General features: G+C 42.8%; 1 protein-coding gene across 13 annotated transcripts in view; it reads left to right on the top strand.

The window, feature by feature from the left end:
• EYA1 (EYA transcriptional coactivator and phosphatase 1) overlaps window positions 1–7,430 on the top strand; it is a 157,418-nt gene extending 149,988 nt beyond the window's left edge. For all 13 annotated transcript variants that reach the window (XM_081070355.1, XM_081070351.1, XM_081070348.1 and 10 more), the window contains one exon: window positions 5,436–7,430. In XM_081070355.1, coding sequence (XP_080926481.1) covers window positions 5,436–5,516 — 81 coding nt within the window. In that variant the 3' untranslated portion in view covers window positions 5,517–7,430. The remainder of the gene's footprint in view (window positions 1–5,435) is intronic.
• The last annotated feature ends 8,815 nt before the right edge of the window (window positions 7,431–16,245 follow it).

The raw sequence follows: 16,245 nt of genomic DNA, 5'->3' as shown, positions 1-16,245 counted from the left end.
TTTAAATGCTGCTAAGAACATAAGGGTTCAGATATCTCTTCCACATAGTATTTTCATTTCCTTTGGATATATACCCATAAGTGGAATTGCTGGATCACATGCTAGTTCTATTGTTAATTTTTTGAAGAATGTCCATTGGCTGCACCAATTTATATTTCCATCAGGAGTACATAAGCGTTCCTTTTCTCCACATCCTCACCAGCATTTGTTATCTCTCGTCTTTCTGATGATAGCCATTCTAACAGGCATGAGGTGACAGGCAGCTCATTGTGGCTTTGATTTGCATTTGCCTGACAGATAGTGCTGTTGAGCGCCTTTTCACATAGCTTTTGGCCGTCTGTATGTCTTCCTTGGAAAAAAATGACTATTCAGGTCCTTTGCCCATTTTGTAATTGGACTGTTTGTTGTTTTGCTTTCAGGTCCTATGAGTTCATTATATATTGTCTATTGACCCCTTATCAGATACAGTTTGCAAATATTTTTTTCCCATTCTGTAGGTTTTCATTTTGTTGATCATTTCTTTTGCAGTGCAGAAGCTTTAGCTTAATGTAGCCCACTTGTTTATTTTGTTGCTTGTGCTTTAGGTGTCACATGCAAAGACCCTGTCAAGGAACTGTTTTCTTATGTTTCTTCTAGAAGATTTACAATTTCTGGTCTTTACATCTTATCCATCTCAGGTTAATTTTTGTGAGTGGTGCAAGATACATGTCTAGTTTCATTCCTTTACATGTGAAATACCAATTTGCCCAGCACCATTTATGTAAGACATTTTCTCCAGTGAGTATTCTGGGCTCCCTTGTCAAATATGAGTTGAACATACAAGCATGGGTTTATTTCTGGGCTCTCAATTCTGTTCCATTGGTTTTTGTGTTTGTTTTTATGCCAGTACCATACTGTTTTGATTACCATAGGTTTCTAATGTAGCTTGAAATCAGGAAGTGTGATTCTTCCCACTTCGTTCTTTCTCAGGAATACTTTGGCCATTTGGGTCTTTTGTGATACCATAGCAACTTTAGGATTTTTATCTACTTCTGTAAAAAAATGCCCTTGGAATCTTGAGATTGCATTGACTCTATAGATGGATTTGGGTAGTGTCAATAATTTAACAATATTAATTCTTCTAATCCATGATCACAGGAGACCTTTCCATTTATTTGTGTCTTTGATTTATCAATGTCTTATAGTTTTCAGTGTAAGGATCTTTCACCTCCTTGGTTAAATTTATTCCCAACTATTGCTTTTGATGTAAATAGGATCATATTTTTATTTCTTTTTCAGATAATTTATAGAAATGCTTCTGATTTTTCTATGTTAATTTTGTATCCTGCAACTTTACTGAATTTATTGATTAGGATTCTCTCTATATAAGATCATGTCACCAAAAATAGACACTTTTGCTTCTTTTCCAGTTCTGATGCATTTCATTTCTTGCCTGATTGCTCTGGCTAGGTCATTTTGATTCTTAATCCCGCACTGCCTTACATTATAAGGAAATAGTTTTAGCTGATATATCTTTGCCTGCTCGTTCTGTCCGTGAGGGCATATATCATGAATGTATTATATACTAAAAATCTGTAGCCATAGGGCTTATATAGCTAATAGAGTATAGACTTTATAGACTATTTTATACTATTTTATAATAAATTCATAGACTTTATTACACATAGAGGCAACCCTGAGTCATTTCCCCGAAAGCCCATTTTACAGATAACTAAGCTAGAGCTCCAAGGAGGCTATGTCATAATTTAAAGTCACGCAACCAACATTAGACTTAAGAGCATAACACTGTCTCCTCATTCTAGCACCTGCTTTAACTCTTTTGCCACCAACTCTCTGATTTCATATAAGACATATTTGTTTCAGGCTAAACACTAATGCAGAAAAAAAATTATTTACCTTGTATTCACTTATCCTGGGAAGCTCTTGTAGATCCATAACATCTTCTCATCAATATGTGCCTATTGGGGAAAATATTATTAGCGATATTAATTCTAATTATTGGTCAACTTGAGATTGAGTCCTCTATACTCTCCCCTAGACTCAGTCTTCTTATAATCAGTCACTTAATAGTAAGTATACATTTCTTAGAGAAGAAGACACTGATTTTTGTGAGATTGGAACTGCTGATTATAGCAGGGATCATTCATTACCCTGCATGTTATGAAGTAACGCTGAGGACGGAGTTGCTGTCCTTGTGGGGGAGTGTCCCCAGAACTCGCCTGTTCTCTTTCACATGCACCTAAGGTTTGCCAGTTATCATTCTCGAACATTTTACACTTTTGCTCAAATGAATGACCCCATCATCACTGCATGGTGATGAGTTCTCTGTAATATATATACCACAGGCATATTTCATCCTTTGAACTCACTTCAGAGACTGCTCAGCCATGTGGTTCTTATTAATACTGAATTTAGGGAGACTAAAGCCATCCGTATTTCAGTGGCAGTAAACAAGGTGATTCAGGGATCTCGATGGATAATCTCACCTTCCGTTACGTGTTTTGAGTGTGGTCTAAAACAGTTGAAGTTAAATCCTCTCTAGGCTGACATCAGCTCCTATACCTGTAAAGGTAAGACATGCAGCCCTGGCAGGTCCTTAGTTTACTTTAGAATTAAACGCTGACTTTATACATTAATCATGTATTTATACGTAATACATTAACCAAAACATTAGCTGGATTTTCTGCAGTACCTGCTGCTGAGTGCACCAAGAGCTTTCAGTGTTGTCTGTGGGAAACATTTAACGTCAGATACTCGGCATGCGAGAGAATCTGACTTAACCTACTCTGAAGAAAGCATTCCACTTCTCACTAGTATTTTTCTATATATTTATGAAGATGGCCTGAAAGTTTCTAGATGGCTATCCCAAAGACCTATACCATCATCTGTTCCATCCTAAAATAACAGTACAGAAGAGCCATAGAACTACTCTCTACACGCTCTTTTCAGTACAGAAGAGCCATAGAACTACTCTCTACACCCTCTTTTACTCGGTTGTACATGAGAAGCAGTCATTGGGGCCAGTGACTTGCTGGGAAATTAGAGAAAATAAACACAAAAGTTAAAAACCGAAGTTAATTAGCTATAGAGGGATATTAGAAGATGTCAAGTAGATGTTTAAATAGAAAAAGAACACTGTGCAGTTGAACACAGGGGCTTGTGATTAAGGAGTAACATGAGCAGGACACTGAGTGGCATATACTGGCATACCACGGAGAAGGTGCGGGTTCGGTTCCCGACCACCCCAGCAGAGTACTGGCAATCTGTTTGCTGGTGGAGGGTTTTGCCTTCCATTTGTACAGAATGCAACATCTGTGATGTGTAACGAAGCACCATAAAGGAAGTATGCATGTACTACATAGCCATAATGTCAAAGATGAGTGTGTACACATATGAAATGTGGAAAAATAGGTATGGAGATTATCTGGGTAGCAGGATTTGAAGGGATTTATATCTCTTTCTACGGCTCTATGTTTTCCAATTCATGTATTTCTATTCTACAAAAAGAAGGAAAGCTTTCTGTACTGTGATTCATCCAATATTTTTCAAATCCAATGTATGCATGTATCCTAGTCACTCACATGTGTTAGTGTCCCTTACCAAACAGAGCATGGAAGGGAGTTGTGTGTACTTGGAGCTGTGCTTGTAATTTATAGTGCTGGACAAAAAAGGCCAGTTAGGAGACATCCCAGTAACAGGCTACAGACCAGACCTGCTGGGAATCTTACATTTACTCCTTACCAGCTATTATTATAATCTCTCTGCTCCTTCTCTAACCCTCAGTTTTTTCTTCATGAACTAGTGAGAATAATGCCTATTCTATCTCGGTAAAGGGCTTAGGACAGTGCCTGACACAATAGTCCATAAATCATAACTCTCATTGACAAACCTTTTATAGGTTTTACCAGACACTGCCTCATTTGGTTCCTGCAGCCAATCATGTCACTGACCATATATTTCTCTCACACACGGCCAGTATCCTAACAATGACTTTCTTCTTTATCCCCTGTCCCAACACTAACATCCACTCCAGTGCTCTTCTTTCATACCTAGCTCAGCTATTACCTCCTCTTATCAGTGGTTTCCCCAGGAAAGGGAATTGGCCCCTGCTATTTGAACACAGGTGAATGTTTGTGGTTACTGTAGATTTCCGCTACTCACGTGGAGGTTGTGACTGTCAGGGTGGGCCAGCTCTTCTGCTGCATCCTCTGCAAAGTTAACAAGTTCATTCCTGAATGGATGAATGCAAAATAGTGCAGCCTGTTTTTGAAGAGTCTAAGGTTGCTAAGTGGATCATCCTAAAAATTTGAAAACAGAGGTCTAGTACTCGGTCCTGGACTATTTAGTTATTGAAGGATTACAAAGATCTAGAGTCCAGAAAGGTCTACAATTGATATTAGACGATGGTCTATGCTTTAGCAGATTAAGACAGAGACATTGTTAATAAGTAACTTCACAGTTTGCTTTCCCAGACTATAACACATAAGGGATCGACAGCAAAATAGTGAGTAGCTTCCACTGTTACCTATAGATACTCCCCCCAAAACCCCTCAATTCCACTCACTGCTTCCATGCCAAATTCTATTAGTCTGAATTTTTAAACAATTCCTTACAACTATAATTGCAAATTATATTCAGGTCTCTAACATTATTTGGGGGCAATAAAAACCCAATTGCTTTCCTAAGAGCTAAATAGAATTTTGTCCTCGGAAAGACAATAATTATCTTTCTCTTAAAGATTTTGCGGATGCATAAATGCTTACTGCAGTACTTTTGAGCAGTTCAGGTTATAATCATGTTTCCATCCTAAACGATTGAAGCAGCCTCTGGTTAATTCAAGTGTTGTGTAAACATTTCCATCATTGAAAACGAAATTTTTAGATTGATTAAACAACTACAAAAACAAAACAAACAATGAAACACCTTAGATGTTCACTTAAAATTTTCCCAGATGGTAAAGCCACTTTAAGGTCAATGCATAAGAATGCCTGATGGAAATAAATAAAAACAATTTTACTCATGAGCGAGAAGTAGCTTAAGTTCTGAAAAATGTAAAAATACTACCAACTGAGGAAAACTGCTTAGACTTCCATCATTAAAAACCCACCGGATACACCCTTCGAAAGGCAACTGTTTTTGACAAAGTTGCTGTCATCGCTGCTGTGTTTCATTTCAAGTTTGGAGTTGGCGTGAAGGTCACAGTGTAAATCTACTTAAAAACTACCCATCACCTTCTTAAAAGAAACAGACTCCAGATTACATTTTAAAATGCAGCCCGGTATTATTAGGGGAGGATTAGGTTTGAGTTTTTGTTTTAAACAGATGTGATGGGAAGCCCTTAGCTGGTGGTCTTCACAGCCCTGAGTGGGTTTCAGAGGCGAGGTCAGGGCGTGTGCTGGAGAGCTCCGTCCTTACCTGTGTGTCCCCTTTCGCAGCACGCCATGCCCTTCTGGAGGGTCTCCAGTCACTCGGACCTCATGGCCCTGCACCATGCCTTGGAACTGGAGTACCTGTGACCGCCTCATAGCACTTTGAAACCGCACAGCTGCCCTGTGACCAGAGACACGTCCTGCAGGCCTGAGTCTAGCATCAGCGCCCGACTCGTGACTTACCTATCTTGACATACTGATGCCCAGCTGCCGTCAGTCTCCACCTCTGCCCTTGTGGTACATGAAGGACCACATCTATTTCTTCAGAACAGCTGTTGCCTCTGGTACTGTGAATTCAATGAAAACAAGCCATGAGAATGTTCTAGCACAGTATAATGTGTCTCTGCCACATTAACTACATGGTTCAAACCTGTGAAGAAAGGACCTGCGAACGCTTAAGGTTTTTTTGCATCTTCAATGTGATGACATAAACATCTTCTGCAGTACAGCAAACTTGATTGCACAATAAAGCCTGAAGTGTGTTTCCTGAATACCAGTGGGGGAATTTGCTTGTAAAGAAGGTTTACTTTTCGGTGTCTCCTACCCAGGGTAATCGGTACTTATTTATGAACAGACTTGTTAAAGAAACAGCTTTATGGAGGTATAATCCCAGTGCACCATCCCATTCACTCAGACAGACTTTCTGGCATCAAATAAGTGAAGAGACAAGAACGTACGAAATAAGCGAGGAAAGGCCTTCGCCTCATGACACAGCAAGTACTTTGACTTTTAGCACATTGCAAAGTAGTTTAACGTATGTCTAATTTAAACGTGTAATATGTACATCACTGAGACAATCATGTACAGAAAGAATTTGGGGTGTAAATTTGTAATAATGGATGATTCTTTTACATATTGTGTAGAAAATATTGAAAGGTAGCCATGCCTGGATAGTGAAGTATGAGGCAGTCTGTGCACGAAATCACGTGCAGTGCCTTATCCAAGTATACTGGGTATAAATATGTAGATAATGGGTTGTTTTTTAGATAATGTTGTCAAGACCAAAAGCATGGATGTCAAGTGTCAATAGGATTTCCTCCTTCCCCCATCAGTTCTTTTTTTTATGCTGTTCGGAGGGCTTTAGGGAAAGAACACACAGTGTCTTAAGTCATTTGGAAAAAACGTCCTCTTGCAACCTCACTTTTTCATCTTCAACACTAATGTATTATATGTAACTACTTGGGGAAAAAAATGATTATTCAAATGCTTCTTTTCCCAGAAAGAATGCAGATGATAGATATATTTTATTAATAAAATGGTTCATGAATTGGAAACTGGCAAAGCGAAGTTTTCATGTGCTCAGATTCTAGCGTCTGCATTTCCTTGTTTAGAAAAAGGAGGACATTACCACATAGCCAGAAATGAGCAAACCTTTGCATTCCTCCCTACATTCATGTTTCCTGTTTTCTGCCACCCTCCCAAGGATGTTCATTGCTGGCAATGGACATAGCCTGGTCACCATCACCAAGGAAACAATGTTACTCTTCATTTATGTTACATATTACACGACAAGCATAAATATGGGAAATAAAAATTGTCACCTTTGTTGTACCATACAAATTTTCTCCAGAAGTGGTCTGTTTGGGTACTAGTTTCTTTCTCTCATCTATAAAGCCTTCCATTGTCATGAAACTACTTTTTGGATGAATTTTCTTTAATATTGTAAGGGGGAGGGGTGGGAAACCAGCTTTGACCCAAAGTAGCTAAAGAGCTACTCTATCCTTTTCTGAATTTTCATGTTGCTGCTAGAATTAGTCAGTTGTGAATTCTCCAAATTGTTTAACAATGGCTTTTTTTTTTTTTTTTTTTTTTTGCTTGAAGCAAACAGAAGTTGACAGTTTTTCAGCCTTTTCATTGTAGGATTTTGTACTCTGCAAATTGAAAACACAAAGTTTATCTTGGCCTTACTGTATAAAGGTGTGTTGTGCCCACAACTGTGTACAGAATTTTTCTTCATTCATTTTGTGTTTAAATTAATAAAATTGATTTGTGAAGTACTGTAAGCTCCTTGAATGTCAGTATTTTCTTCATCTCTTGGTGATAAGACATAGCAGGGCTGAGTCCAGTGCAAGGAAGCTACATAAAGCATGCATAGTGATGGCTTTATCAGTCCTTGAGGAAACTAATTAATGTGGAAGCGTAACCGCTGTCTCTTTGATCACTGTAAGAACAGATGACTGGGAAAGCTCTTTCCTTCCTCTGAAACGACATAAACTGGCCCCTCACTCAAATTTATCTACTATCCAACAGAACTCAGCATTAAGTATCTCGGATGGCAGAGCAAGATTTGCCACTGAAGTACCCAAGGGACAGCCATAAAAAGCAGTTTTATCAATAAAGAACGCCCACAACATATCCACCTCTGAAGTTCAGCCAGATTAACCGCTGTCAGAGAGCTATAAAACAGCCCAACTAGCTTCCTCCTGGGATTTCATCTTAGACACACAAGAGTCATGCCTACAAACACGTTACATCAACCATGCAGTTGTCTGACCCTTGTATCAGGCCCACGATGTCCGTTTTTCACAGGCACACAGCGGGCCCAGCAGCTGGGTTCATGAAGGGTCTGAGCATGCTCAGACCCTCTGGGAATGAAAAAAAATTGGAGCAACTCTTTAGAGAGAGGTGGGGGTGAGGAGTGGAGGGTTTCAGTTAAAGTATGCAAATAGGCAAAATGGAGGCATATCCTCAAAAGATGAATTTTCTAAAGCACCCTGACACCCCCAGGCCGAAATGCTTAGGTTCCTCCCGTTGATCATAGATTACAGCCCAGATTTCTCTCCTTGGCATTCTAGAGTTTCCAAATACAGTCTCCTTTCTTCCCAACATTCTTGCTCAGTACCTTTCTGAACAAACCCTCAGCACACATTAACTGGGTCCTTGAATGGACCACACAGCCTGGAGACATCCCTGCCTCATCTCTGCTCAGAGCTTTACCTTTTCCCGATAACGACCCTCCACCCTCAGTCCTCCCACGCCGTGCCCAGTTCCCATGCTCTCTGCCTCGCTCAGGATCCTTTCCCACCATGCACAGCCGTCCTTTCCTACCATGGCACACAGTGTAAGTACCTCCTCTTCAACTTCTCCATCCAATGTCTATAGTCTGGTGGGCAATTCCTATTATTCCCTTCAATAAATGCACTGGGTCCCCGCCCTGGGGGACATTGTCCTAGGTCCTAAGGACCACAAGTCCTTGCTCCTGAGGATGGTGTTGACAGGGGAGCAGGTGAGAACTGACAAGAAATGAATGAATGAATAAGAGGTACATTCAGTCAGAAACATTCCCCATACACAATTACAACAGGTAACATGGGTAAGTGACAAGGCATGAGCTCCCCTTGAAAGGATGGGCAGATGTGTGACCTGAGACCAACTGCTAAGAAGTAGGCAGCAGGTGAAGGTCAGGGGCAGAGCACAGAGGCAAAGGTCCTCGGGAACATTTTGTCACTTACTGTGTTCTAAGAGTGAAAAGCATGCCCATGGGTCCAAGAAGAGATGACTTGGGAAAGGAACGGAGACTGGAAAAACTTGCAGTCATGGTAAGGCTTTGGAGTGCTCTTCTAAATGGAATGGGAGACCACTGAGAGATTTCACAGGGCTGTGACCCAATCTGACAGACTCTCTGAAACCATAGATAGCTCTGGCTGTCAGGTGGAGAAGGATAAGAGAAGGAGTAGGGCAACAAGTTATTAGTGAGCAATGGCCAGCTTCAGGATAGGACGTGGAAATGGAAAGCAGAGCTTATTTTTAATGATAGCGATGACAGGACTACCGTGTTTCCCCAAAAATAAGACCCAACTAAAAATAAGCCCTAGCGTGATTTTTCAAGAGGATATACCCCGAACATAAACCTTAATGTATCTTTTGGAGCAAAAATTAATATAAGACCCGGTCTTATTTTCAGGGAAACACAGTAATAGGTCAGATGGGGGGCGTGGTGAGACATGAGAGGAGTGTGGGCACCTCCAAAGCAAGGACTGTCACCACCCCTGGAACACAGTGTGGCCTAGTAGTTAAGAGCAGGCAGAACGCCTGGGTTCTAATATCAGCGCCCCTGGCTTAGCTAACCCACTTTTAACTTCTCTGTGCCCTCATTTCCTCATCTGTAAAAAGGAGATAACAAAGAGAGTTATTACAAGGACAAAGTAAGTTAATATGTGTGAAGTGCATGGGACACTGGCGTATTATTCAATGTCGTCTATTATTATGCTGGCTAAGTATTCACATACACTTTTTTCCCCTCCCAAACTAAAGAACCAGCTCCTTGGCCGCACAGACTGTTTGTAAGGACACTGCATTATTCTGGCCTAGTATAGGAAACAAAATGAAAAGGTTTAGTTCTGATATCTGCAGCAAATCACCTCCCAGCAAGGCTGGGCAATTTGTGAAGTATGCTTCCCAGCTCTTGGCCTTTCCTTCCCAATCCATTCAGATGCCCACTTGACCATGTCTATGCTGCTGAAGTCCTTGGGATCCAACTCAATTCCCCCAAGCACGGGGACAGTGGCTACTGAAAAAGTATCAATGACAGAGACTAAACAGGCTTCAATGAGCATTAGTGGTGGGGTGAGAGAGGGGCAGCCAAGAGGCGTTTCCCTGAAGAGCTGATGGCTGAGCTGAGACCTGAAGGCTGAAGGTGGCCTGAGCAGTGGGGAGAACACGAGAGGCCTGGAGTGGGCGGGAGTAAGGGAAGGGAAGACGAGCCATGGGATTGTGGGACGGGAACGCAGTGTGTTGGTCAGAGTGGCCGAGAGAGAGGGGTGAGGGCTGCCCTTCACCTCACAGTGAAACTTCAGGCTTGGTGCTTTCATTGTCTGTGAGAAGGCTCCTCCCCCTTCATGGAGAAAGAAAAAGGATGGTAGAGACATAAATTTCACTCCGGCCCCTTCATTAGCACACAGCCTGGAGCCCGTCGGCGTGGCGAGGATTCTACACTGCTCTGGACTTCAAATGTTAGGTCTAAGTACTGTCTAGTGCAGCCCCTTTCATTTTACAGATTACAAAACTCTGGTTAAATGCTCTGCTCGAGGGGTCATAGCCAAATAAGGCAGAGTCACGGCCCCAACCAACTCTTGGGTACGACACAGAATCATGAAAAGATCATTAGCATTCTGGCCAATAGAAGCTGCCTCGGCCTCCCTGCTCTTACTACCCACCAGGGTGAGCTTAGGCAACACTTCCGGTTTTCAAGCCCTGTTTGTCATCCTGTCCACAGGTAGTACCATTGTCCAGTGATGTCTCAATGCTTTTCCTTTTAAACCTTAACATCTCAATTCTATGGCATCCTTCCAGATGTTGGTTTAAAATTTGCCTCCCAATCAGCATTTACAAATGTCAAGTACACATACATTTTGCAATAACTTTTTAAATTTGCTTTTCAAAACATTTGAATATGACATGGATGTTTCCCAATTCAAATGAATATAAAGGAGGCCATTTGCTTAACAGAATGTAGACGACGATGCCACGGACATTGTGTGTTCATTCAAGGCCAAGAAGACATTTCTTTCCAGACTCAGGAATGTACCCACACCACACGCAGCTACATAAGCTTCGGCAGGACTCGTCCTGTCCATCTGCTCCCGGTGGTGTTTTCACAACCCAAAGGGAGAAAAGTTAGTAAAAGCACTTCTTTCTTTCAGTGTCTCTCAGAAAGTTTCCATTTCTCTCCATTCTGTGCAATTATACAAACTGACAGGATAACTTGTGGCAGAAGAAATGAAAGGGTTTGTAATTTAGGAAACCTTTGGCCCCACTGACTGAAAGCAGGTTGTTTGTAAAAAGGAAATCCTGACCTCAGCTAACTGGCAAACTCTGTCAGAAGCAATAGAAGGAAGAGAAGGAGAAAGAACAGCACTGGGGGTTTTTATTGGCAACAGAAGAAAAACGGATGCTTTGCCAGGGGAAAGCCTTTCCAAGAGAACTCTCCAGTGGGGGAACAATACACAGGCCCCAGAGTCACCGAGTGTGTGACTACACAATTGCATGGTGGCTCTGCTCTGTGTTTGTGGGCTACTTTGACTGGGGGAGTTGGCTGCGTGGGACAATAGTTAGACTGAACTGACAACCCTGAAAATGGATTTCCTCCTGTTAGCTGAAATCGAAGTCCCTTTTCTACCAGCACACCATGGCCTGCCCCATCTTCTGTCCTGGCTGAACATAAAGCTGCAAGGCCCCCTGATGACAGGGTGTGTAGCAGGTGTGACAGGAGACAAGCCACCTAATGTGTTTCATGTTGGTACTACCCACCAGTCACCCTCACTTTCTCCCTCCCTGTCTGCTGTCTGTTTGGCAGGACTCTGTGGTGACCTCTGGGTAACTCCATAAAAGAACGGAGGCCCCTGCAAGTTCTAATTTCCTTACGCCGGCGGTTCTCAATTGAATGCCCTTTGAAATCACCTGGATGCTTTGAAAAATACCCCTGCTTGAGCCCTACTCTGGAAATTCTAATTTAATTTGTCTGGGTTGGTCTTGAGCAGCAGCCAAGGTAAAGAGCCATTGCTTTGTGGCAACCAGGTGTGAAAAAAGAACAGGAAAGGCCATTTAAAGTGGAGTCAGGAAGCCCCCGAAGAGGGAGCTCTTACTCAGTACCACTCACTGCACCTTGCAGACTCCAACGGGAAAAGGCACGCCCTTACATTTCTTGACAGGAAGACACTTACTTTTCTACTCCAGCAGAAGGAAGATTTTCCTTCCTGCCTAGCAACAGACCCAGCCAATGAGAAATTGCCATGCAGCAGCCAATGAGAAGTCCCCACACTTCGAACTTCAGGTTTCTTCCAATGGTCATTTTGTTTCCAACAGCCCTTCCCAACTACCCCTCTTCCTCTATACAAAAATGCACCTCTCTTTTGTTCTCTGGACTTGCCTATGGTTTTGCCAGAGCTCGCTGGTCCTGAATTGTAATTCTCTGCCATTCCTTAATAAACTCATGTTGCTGGTAAACTGGCTATTTCATTTCTTAAGGATGACGCAGGCATGTGACAAATATCTCCACCAAATCACTCCCAGCAAGGCTGGGCAATTTGTGAAGTATGCTTTCCAGCTCTTGGCCTTTCCTTTCCAATCCATTTGGATTCCCAGTTAGCCATATCTATGCTGCTGAGGTCCTTAGGACCCAACTCAATTCCATTCAGTTGTCTATGGAGTTACTACTGTGAGTGAAGACTGCTGCCCAGTGTTAAGGGGTGTCCCCCAGGGATGGCCGTCTATTGGGGAAACAGAGCTATGTAAAAAGGAGACTGGGATGAGGACCTCACTGCGTCGCAAGGACACCTGCAATCAAGGGGGAAAAAGGTTGCAAAGAATTTTGATGGAACTTATGACGGAAGCCCAGAGGATACAGCAATCAGTGCTGGCTAGGGAAACAGAAGTCTCATTGAGGGCCACGTGACAGTTTCAACAGACTGAATGAAATAAAATAAGAGGCTGGTAGGCTCCTAAACCTAGTCCTCCCCCAGATTAATGAGAAATGTAGAGTAACTGGAGGCTGGGAAACATGTGGGAGGTAGCTGCAATAATAATCCAGGCAAGATGTAATGATGGTCAGTCGTAGGGCAGCCCTGGGGGCGAGAAATGTGGGACTGACATAGCAGGTATCCCAGAGACAGAGCTAGATACGAGTGGGTGGGCGGGCTTCCAGAGCCTCTTGCTCCCCCACCCACCCTCCCACAGTGGAAAGGATCTGACTCTATCCAGTCATGTATCAAGTTGTGTATAATTAGAGGATTACAGCTAAGGGGAAAAGGTGTCGGTTCATTCTAAATCTTTCTAATCCAGAAGAAGAAGGTTTTGCTGTCTTTGGAACTAATTTTCTACATCATTGAAAGTGTACATGCGTTGCAGTGAGCTGTTTGGAGGGGCCAGAAGAACAACCTGGTTTTCCTGATGGTTCTAGAAAGTGCAGCAGCAGGCTGAAACCCTCTACATATAATTGAGAAAATGTCACTTTCCCATTTCAGATGGGGAAAGAGGGGCTGACTGAAGGAGATTAAGAAGCTAAACTCCCTATGAAGGCTCTTACTCTCAACCTCCCAAACGTAGCCTGGAGGGTGGACGTGGACCCCGGCCTAACCTCCAGGATCCCTGGGCAGAGCCTTTGTAGCATCATTAGGGGGACACGGATCTAAACACTCACTCCTCTTACCTCCTTTTAAGGGACTCTGCATTCTTTGAGATGACCAAGCACCTACGGGCTGCTCCAAGGTCCTTCACACGAGACCCCTTGCCTGTGTCCCTTGCACTCCCTTGTTCTAGAAGGACAGAGTCCATCTTCAGACAAACAGCCAAGTGTTGAAGAAGAGGGAAGGAAAAGGAAGAGAAGAAAAAAACAAGACAAAGCCTGTGGGCAAGGACGGGGGGTGGGGGAGGTTTGTTGCATCAACTTGGGCATAAAAAGGGCCAAACCATTGAACAGGATCCTCCTCTACTTGCTCTGTCTGTGCTGTGAAAAAGGTCTGGACAGGCTCTGCCCACAGTTGCAGGGATCAAAGTCACGGTGAGCACAAGTTCCAAATAGCCGCCCCCCCTTCCCCCCCCCAGGAGAAGCCAGGAGTGGGGCCTGAGCAGGAGGAGGCCTTGCCCGCCCTGCTGGCTCTTCAGGAAGGGCCTCTTTCACAGCCTCCCCATGTTCCTGTCTGTTGGAACCTCTCACCGAGAAATCACCGCAGGCCCCATCACCTCGTCTACTTAGTGGTTCAAAGACAGCAAAGGTTTTGCACAATTTCCATTCTTCCCAAAGTAGTTAAAATGCAGGCAGGCAAAGGAAGGAGTTGATGGAGGGAGCACACGCCCTTATTGGAACAGTCTTGTTTTGAAAAACTTCTGCCCTCTGGGGTTGAAAGCATTTCTTGGCCCAGTGGAATCAAGAGGTGCCGTGATAGCTCCAGAAATGCTTCCAGCCCCTGACCTTGATATTTATTTGCAAAGCTTTACAGGAAATCAGTGCTATGTGTTCCATGAAAAACAAAGGAAAATGCAGGAATCAGGAAAAACAACAGACTGCTCCAAACAGCCTTACATCAACAGACTTTAAAGAAAATTAGATGCTGAAAAAATAGTCCCCATTGACATGTAATCTTTCAACATGTACTGAAGACCCACTAGGTGCCCCAGCCCTGTTCTAGGTGCTGACAGCTCTGTGCCCTGAGACGCTCATGTTTCTCAGGGTGGGGTACGGGGTGCTGCTGAAATAAAGGCAGGGAGTGGGTGATTTGGACCTCACCAGTAAGAAGCAGGATGAGCTGAAGGCTTCAGGCACAGATAGACTGGAAAGGTTGCTTTGTTTGGGAAGAGTCCTAGGAGAATGTGACATTTCATTTGAATGGTTAAAAAACAGGTGGGAGTTTCACAGATGAGAAAGAGAAAGCATATAGCTGGAGGAAAAGTGGATAATGTCTTAAATAGTTTCAGAGAGTGAACCTTAAAATTGCTATAAAAATTAAACATGACATTGAACGTCCATTTATGGAGTGCTTTCTACATATTGTGAGAAATTCACGGAAGAGCAAGAAAGATGTGCCATGAACATAAAGGCCCGGGATTAAGTTCACTAAGGGTTGCAAACTCAAATGAGAACAAGGGGCCAGTAAGTAATATAAAGGGATGAATGACCGAAGGCCTATGATAGAAATCCCAGGGCTCTCTCATTAAAAAATAATTCCTTCTTTTGATAGTGACGAAAGTACAGAAAAGTATTTACACACTATAAGAAAAACATGAGAAAAAGTATATTATAATCCACACTAAGCATTTTTCCTCAGAGGGAAGGAGGTAGCAGAAAGTGGCAGGGACCATGTAGACAGAAAAGAGTGTGGCCCCACAATATGGACAGCTGTGTCCCAGTGCTAACCAGTTGTCGCAACGTAAGAATGCTGGCTCACTGTGGTGTCAGGTTATCCAGTTTTCAAGAGAAGCCAAATATCCTGATACAGTGAAAATTTTGTTGTAGGAATCTTAAATATTCTAAATTACGGATCAAAATTTTAAAAAAGTTGTAGATGGATTAAAATATGATGATGGGCACAATTGAAAACATTCAGATAATGGGAAATACTTCTATCTGGAGTATCTAGGAAAACTTCATGGAAGAATTGATGTCTAAAATGGGCCTCTGATGAGATTATTGGCAGAATTAATGGCCTCATGTAGGAGCCTAAAGGTCAAAAGGGGTCAAATGACAGCATCGCTCATACTTTTAAAAGTCATGTAATTCAGTGGTCCCATGCTTGGCTATATACAAAGTTTTGGTAACTTCTTCCCCACACTTATGTTTCAAATATTAATTTTTAAAATGTGTACCTCCAGAGACTTCTGGTAAAAATGGCAGAGTAGGTAGATGCTGTGTTTGCCCCCTCCATGACCACATCAAAATTACAACTAAGTTCTAGAACAATCATCATTGGAAACCACCTGAAGACTCACTGAACAGAATTCCTATAACTAAGGATATTAAGAAGCTGCCACTAAGACTGGTGGAGGGGTGGAGACACAGAATGGTCTGGTCCTACACCCATGGTGGGCCGGTTAAGAATTAGGAGGGATACCTTGGCTGCAGAGGTCCCCACCTGAGGAGTGAGGGGTCCCAGCCCTACACTGGGCTCCCAGCCCAGGGCACCAGTTCAGGAAGAGAAATCCCCATAACATCTGGATGTGAAAACAAGTGGGATTTGTATCAAGAAAGACAACAGGCTTCTAATGACCTAGGTGCTAGTCTTAAAGGGCCCATGCATAAACTTACTTGCTCACAAGCTCACTCAATTGGAGCTCCAGTACAGGGGCAGCAGCTCAAAAAGTGCCAGGAACACATGGGGAGGAA

This window comes from Rhinolophus hipposideros (assembly GCF_964194185.1).
Source record: "Rhinolophus hipposideros genome assembly, chromosome: 13".
NCBI classification, from domain to species: domain Eukaryota; kingdom Metazoa; phylum Chordata; class Mammalia; order Chiroptera; family Rhinolophidae; genus Rhinolophus; species Rhinolophus hipposideros.
The sequence above is the reverse complement of the archived record's forward strand: the minus strand, read 5'-3'. Positions and strand labels throughout refer to the sequence as shown.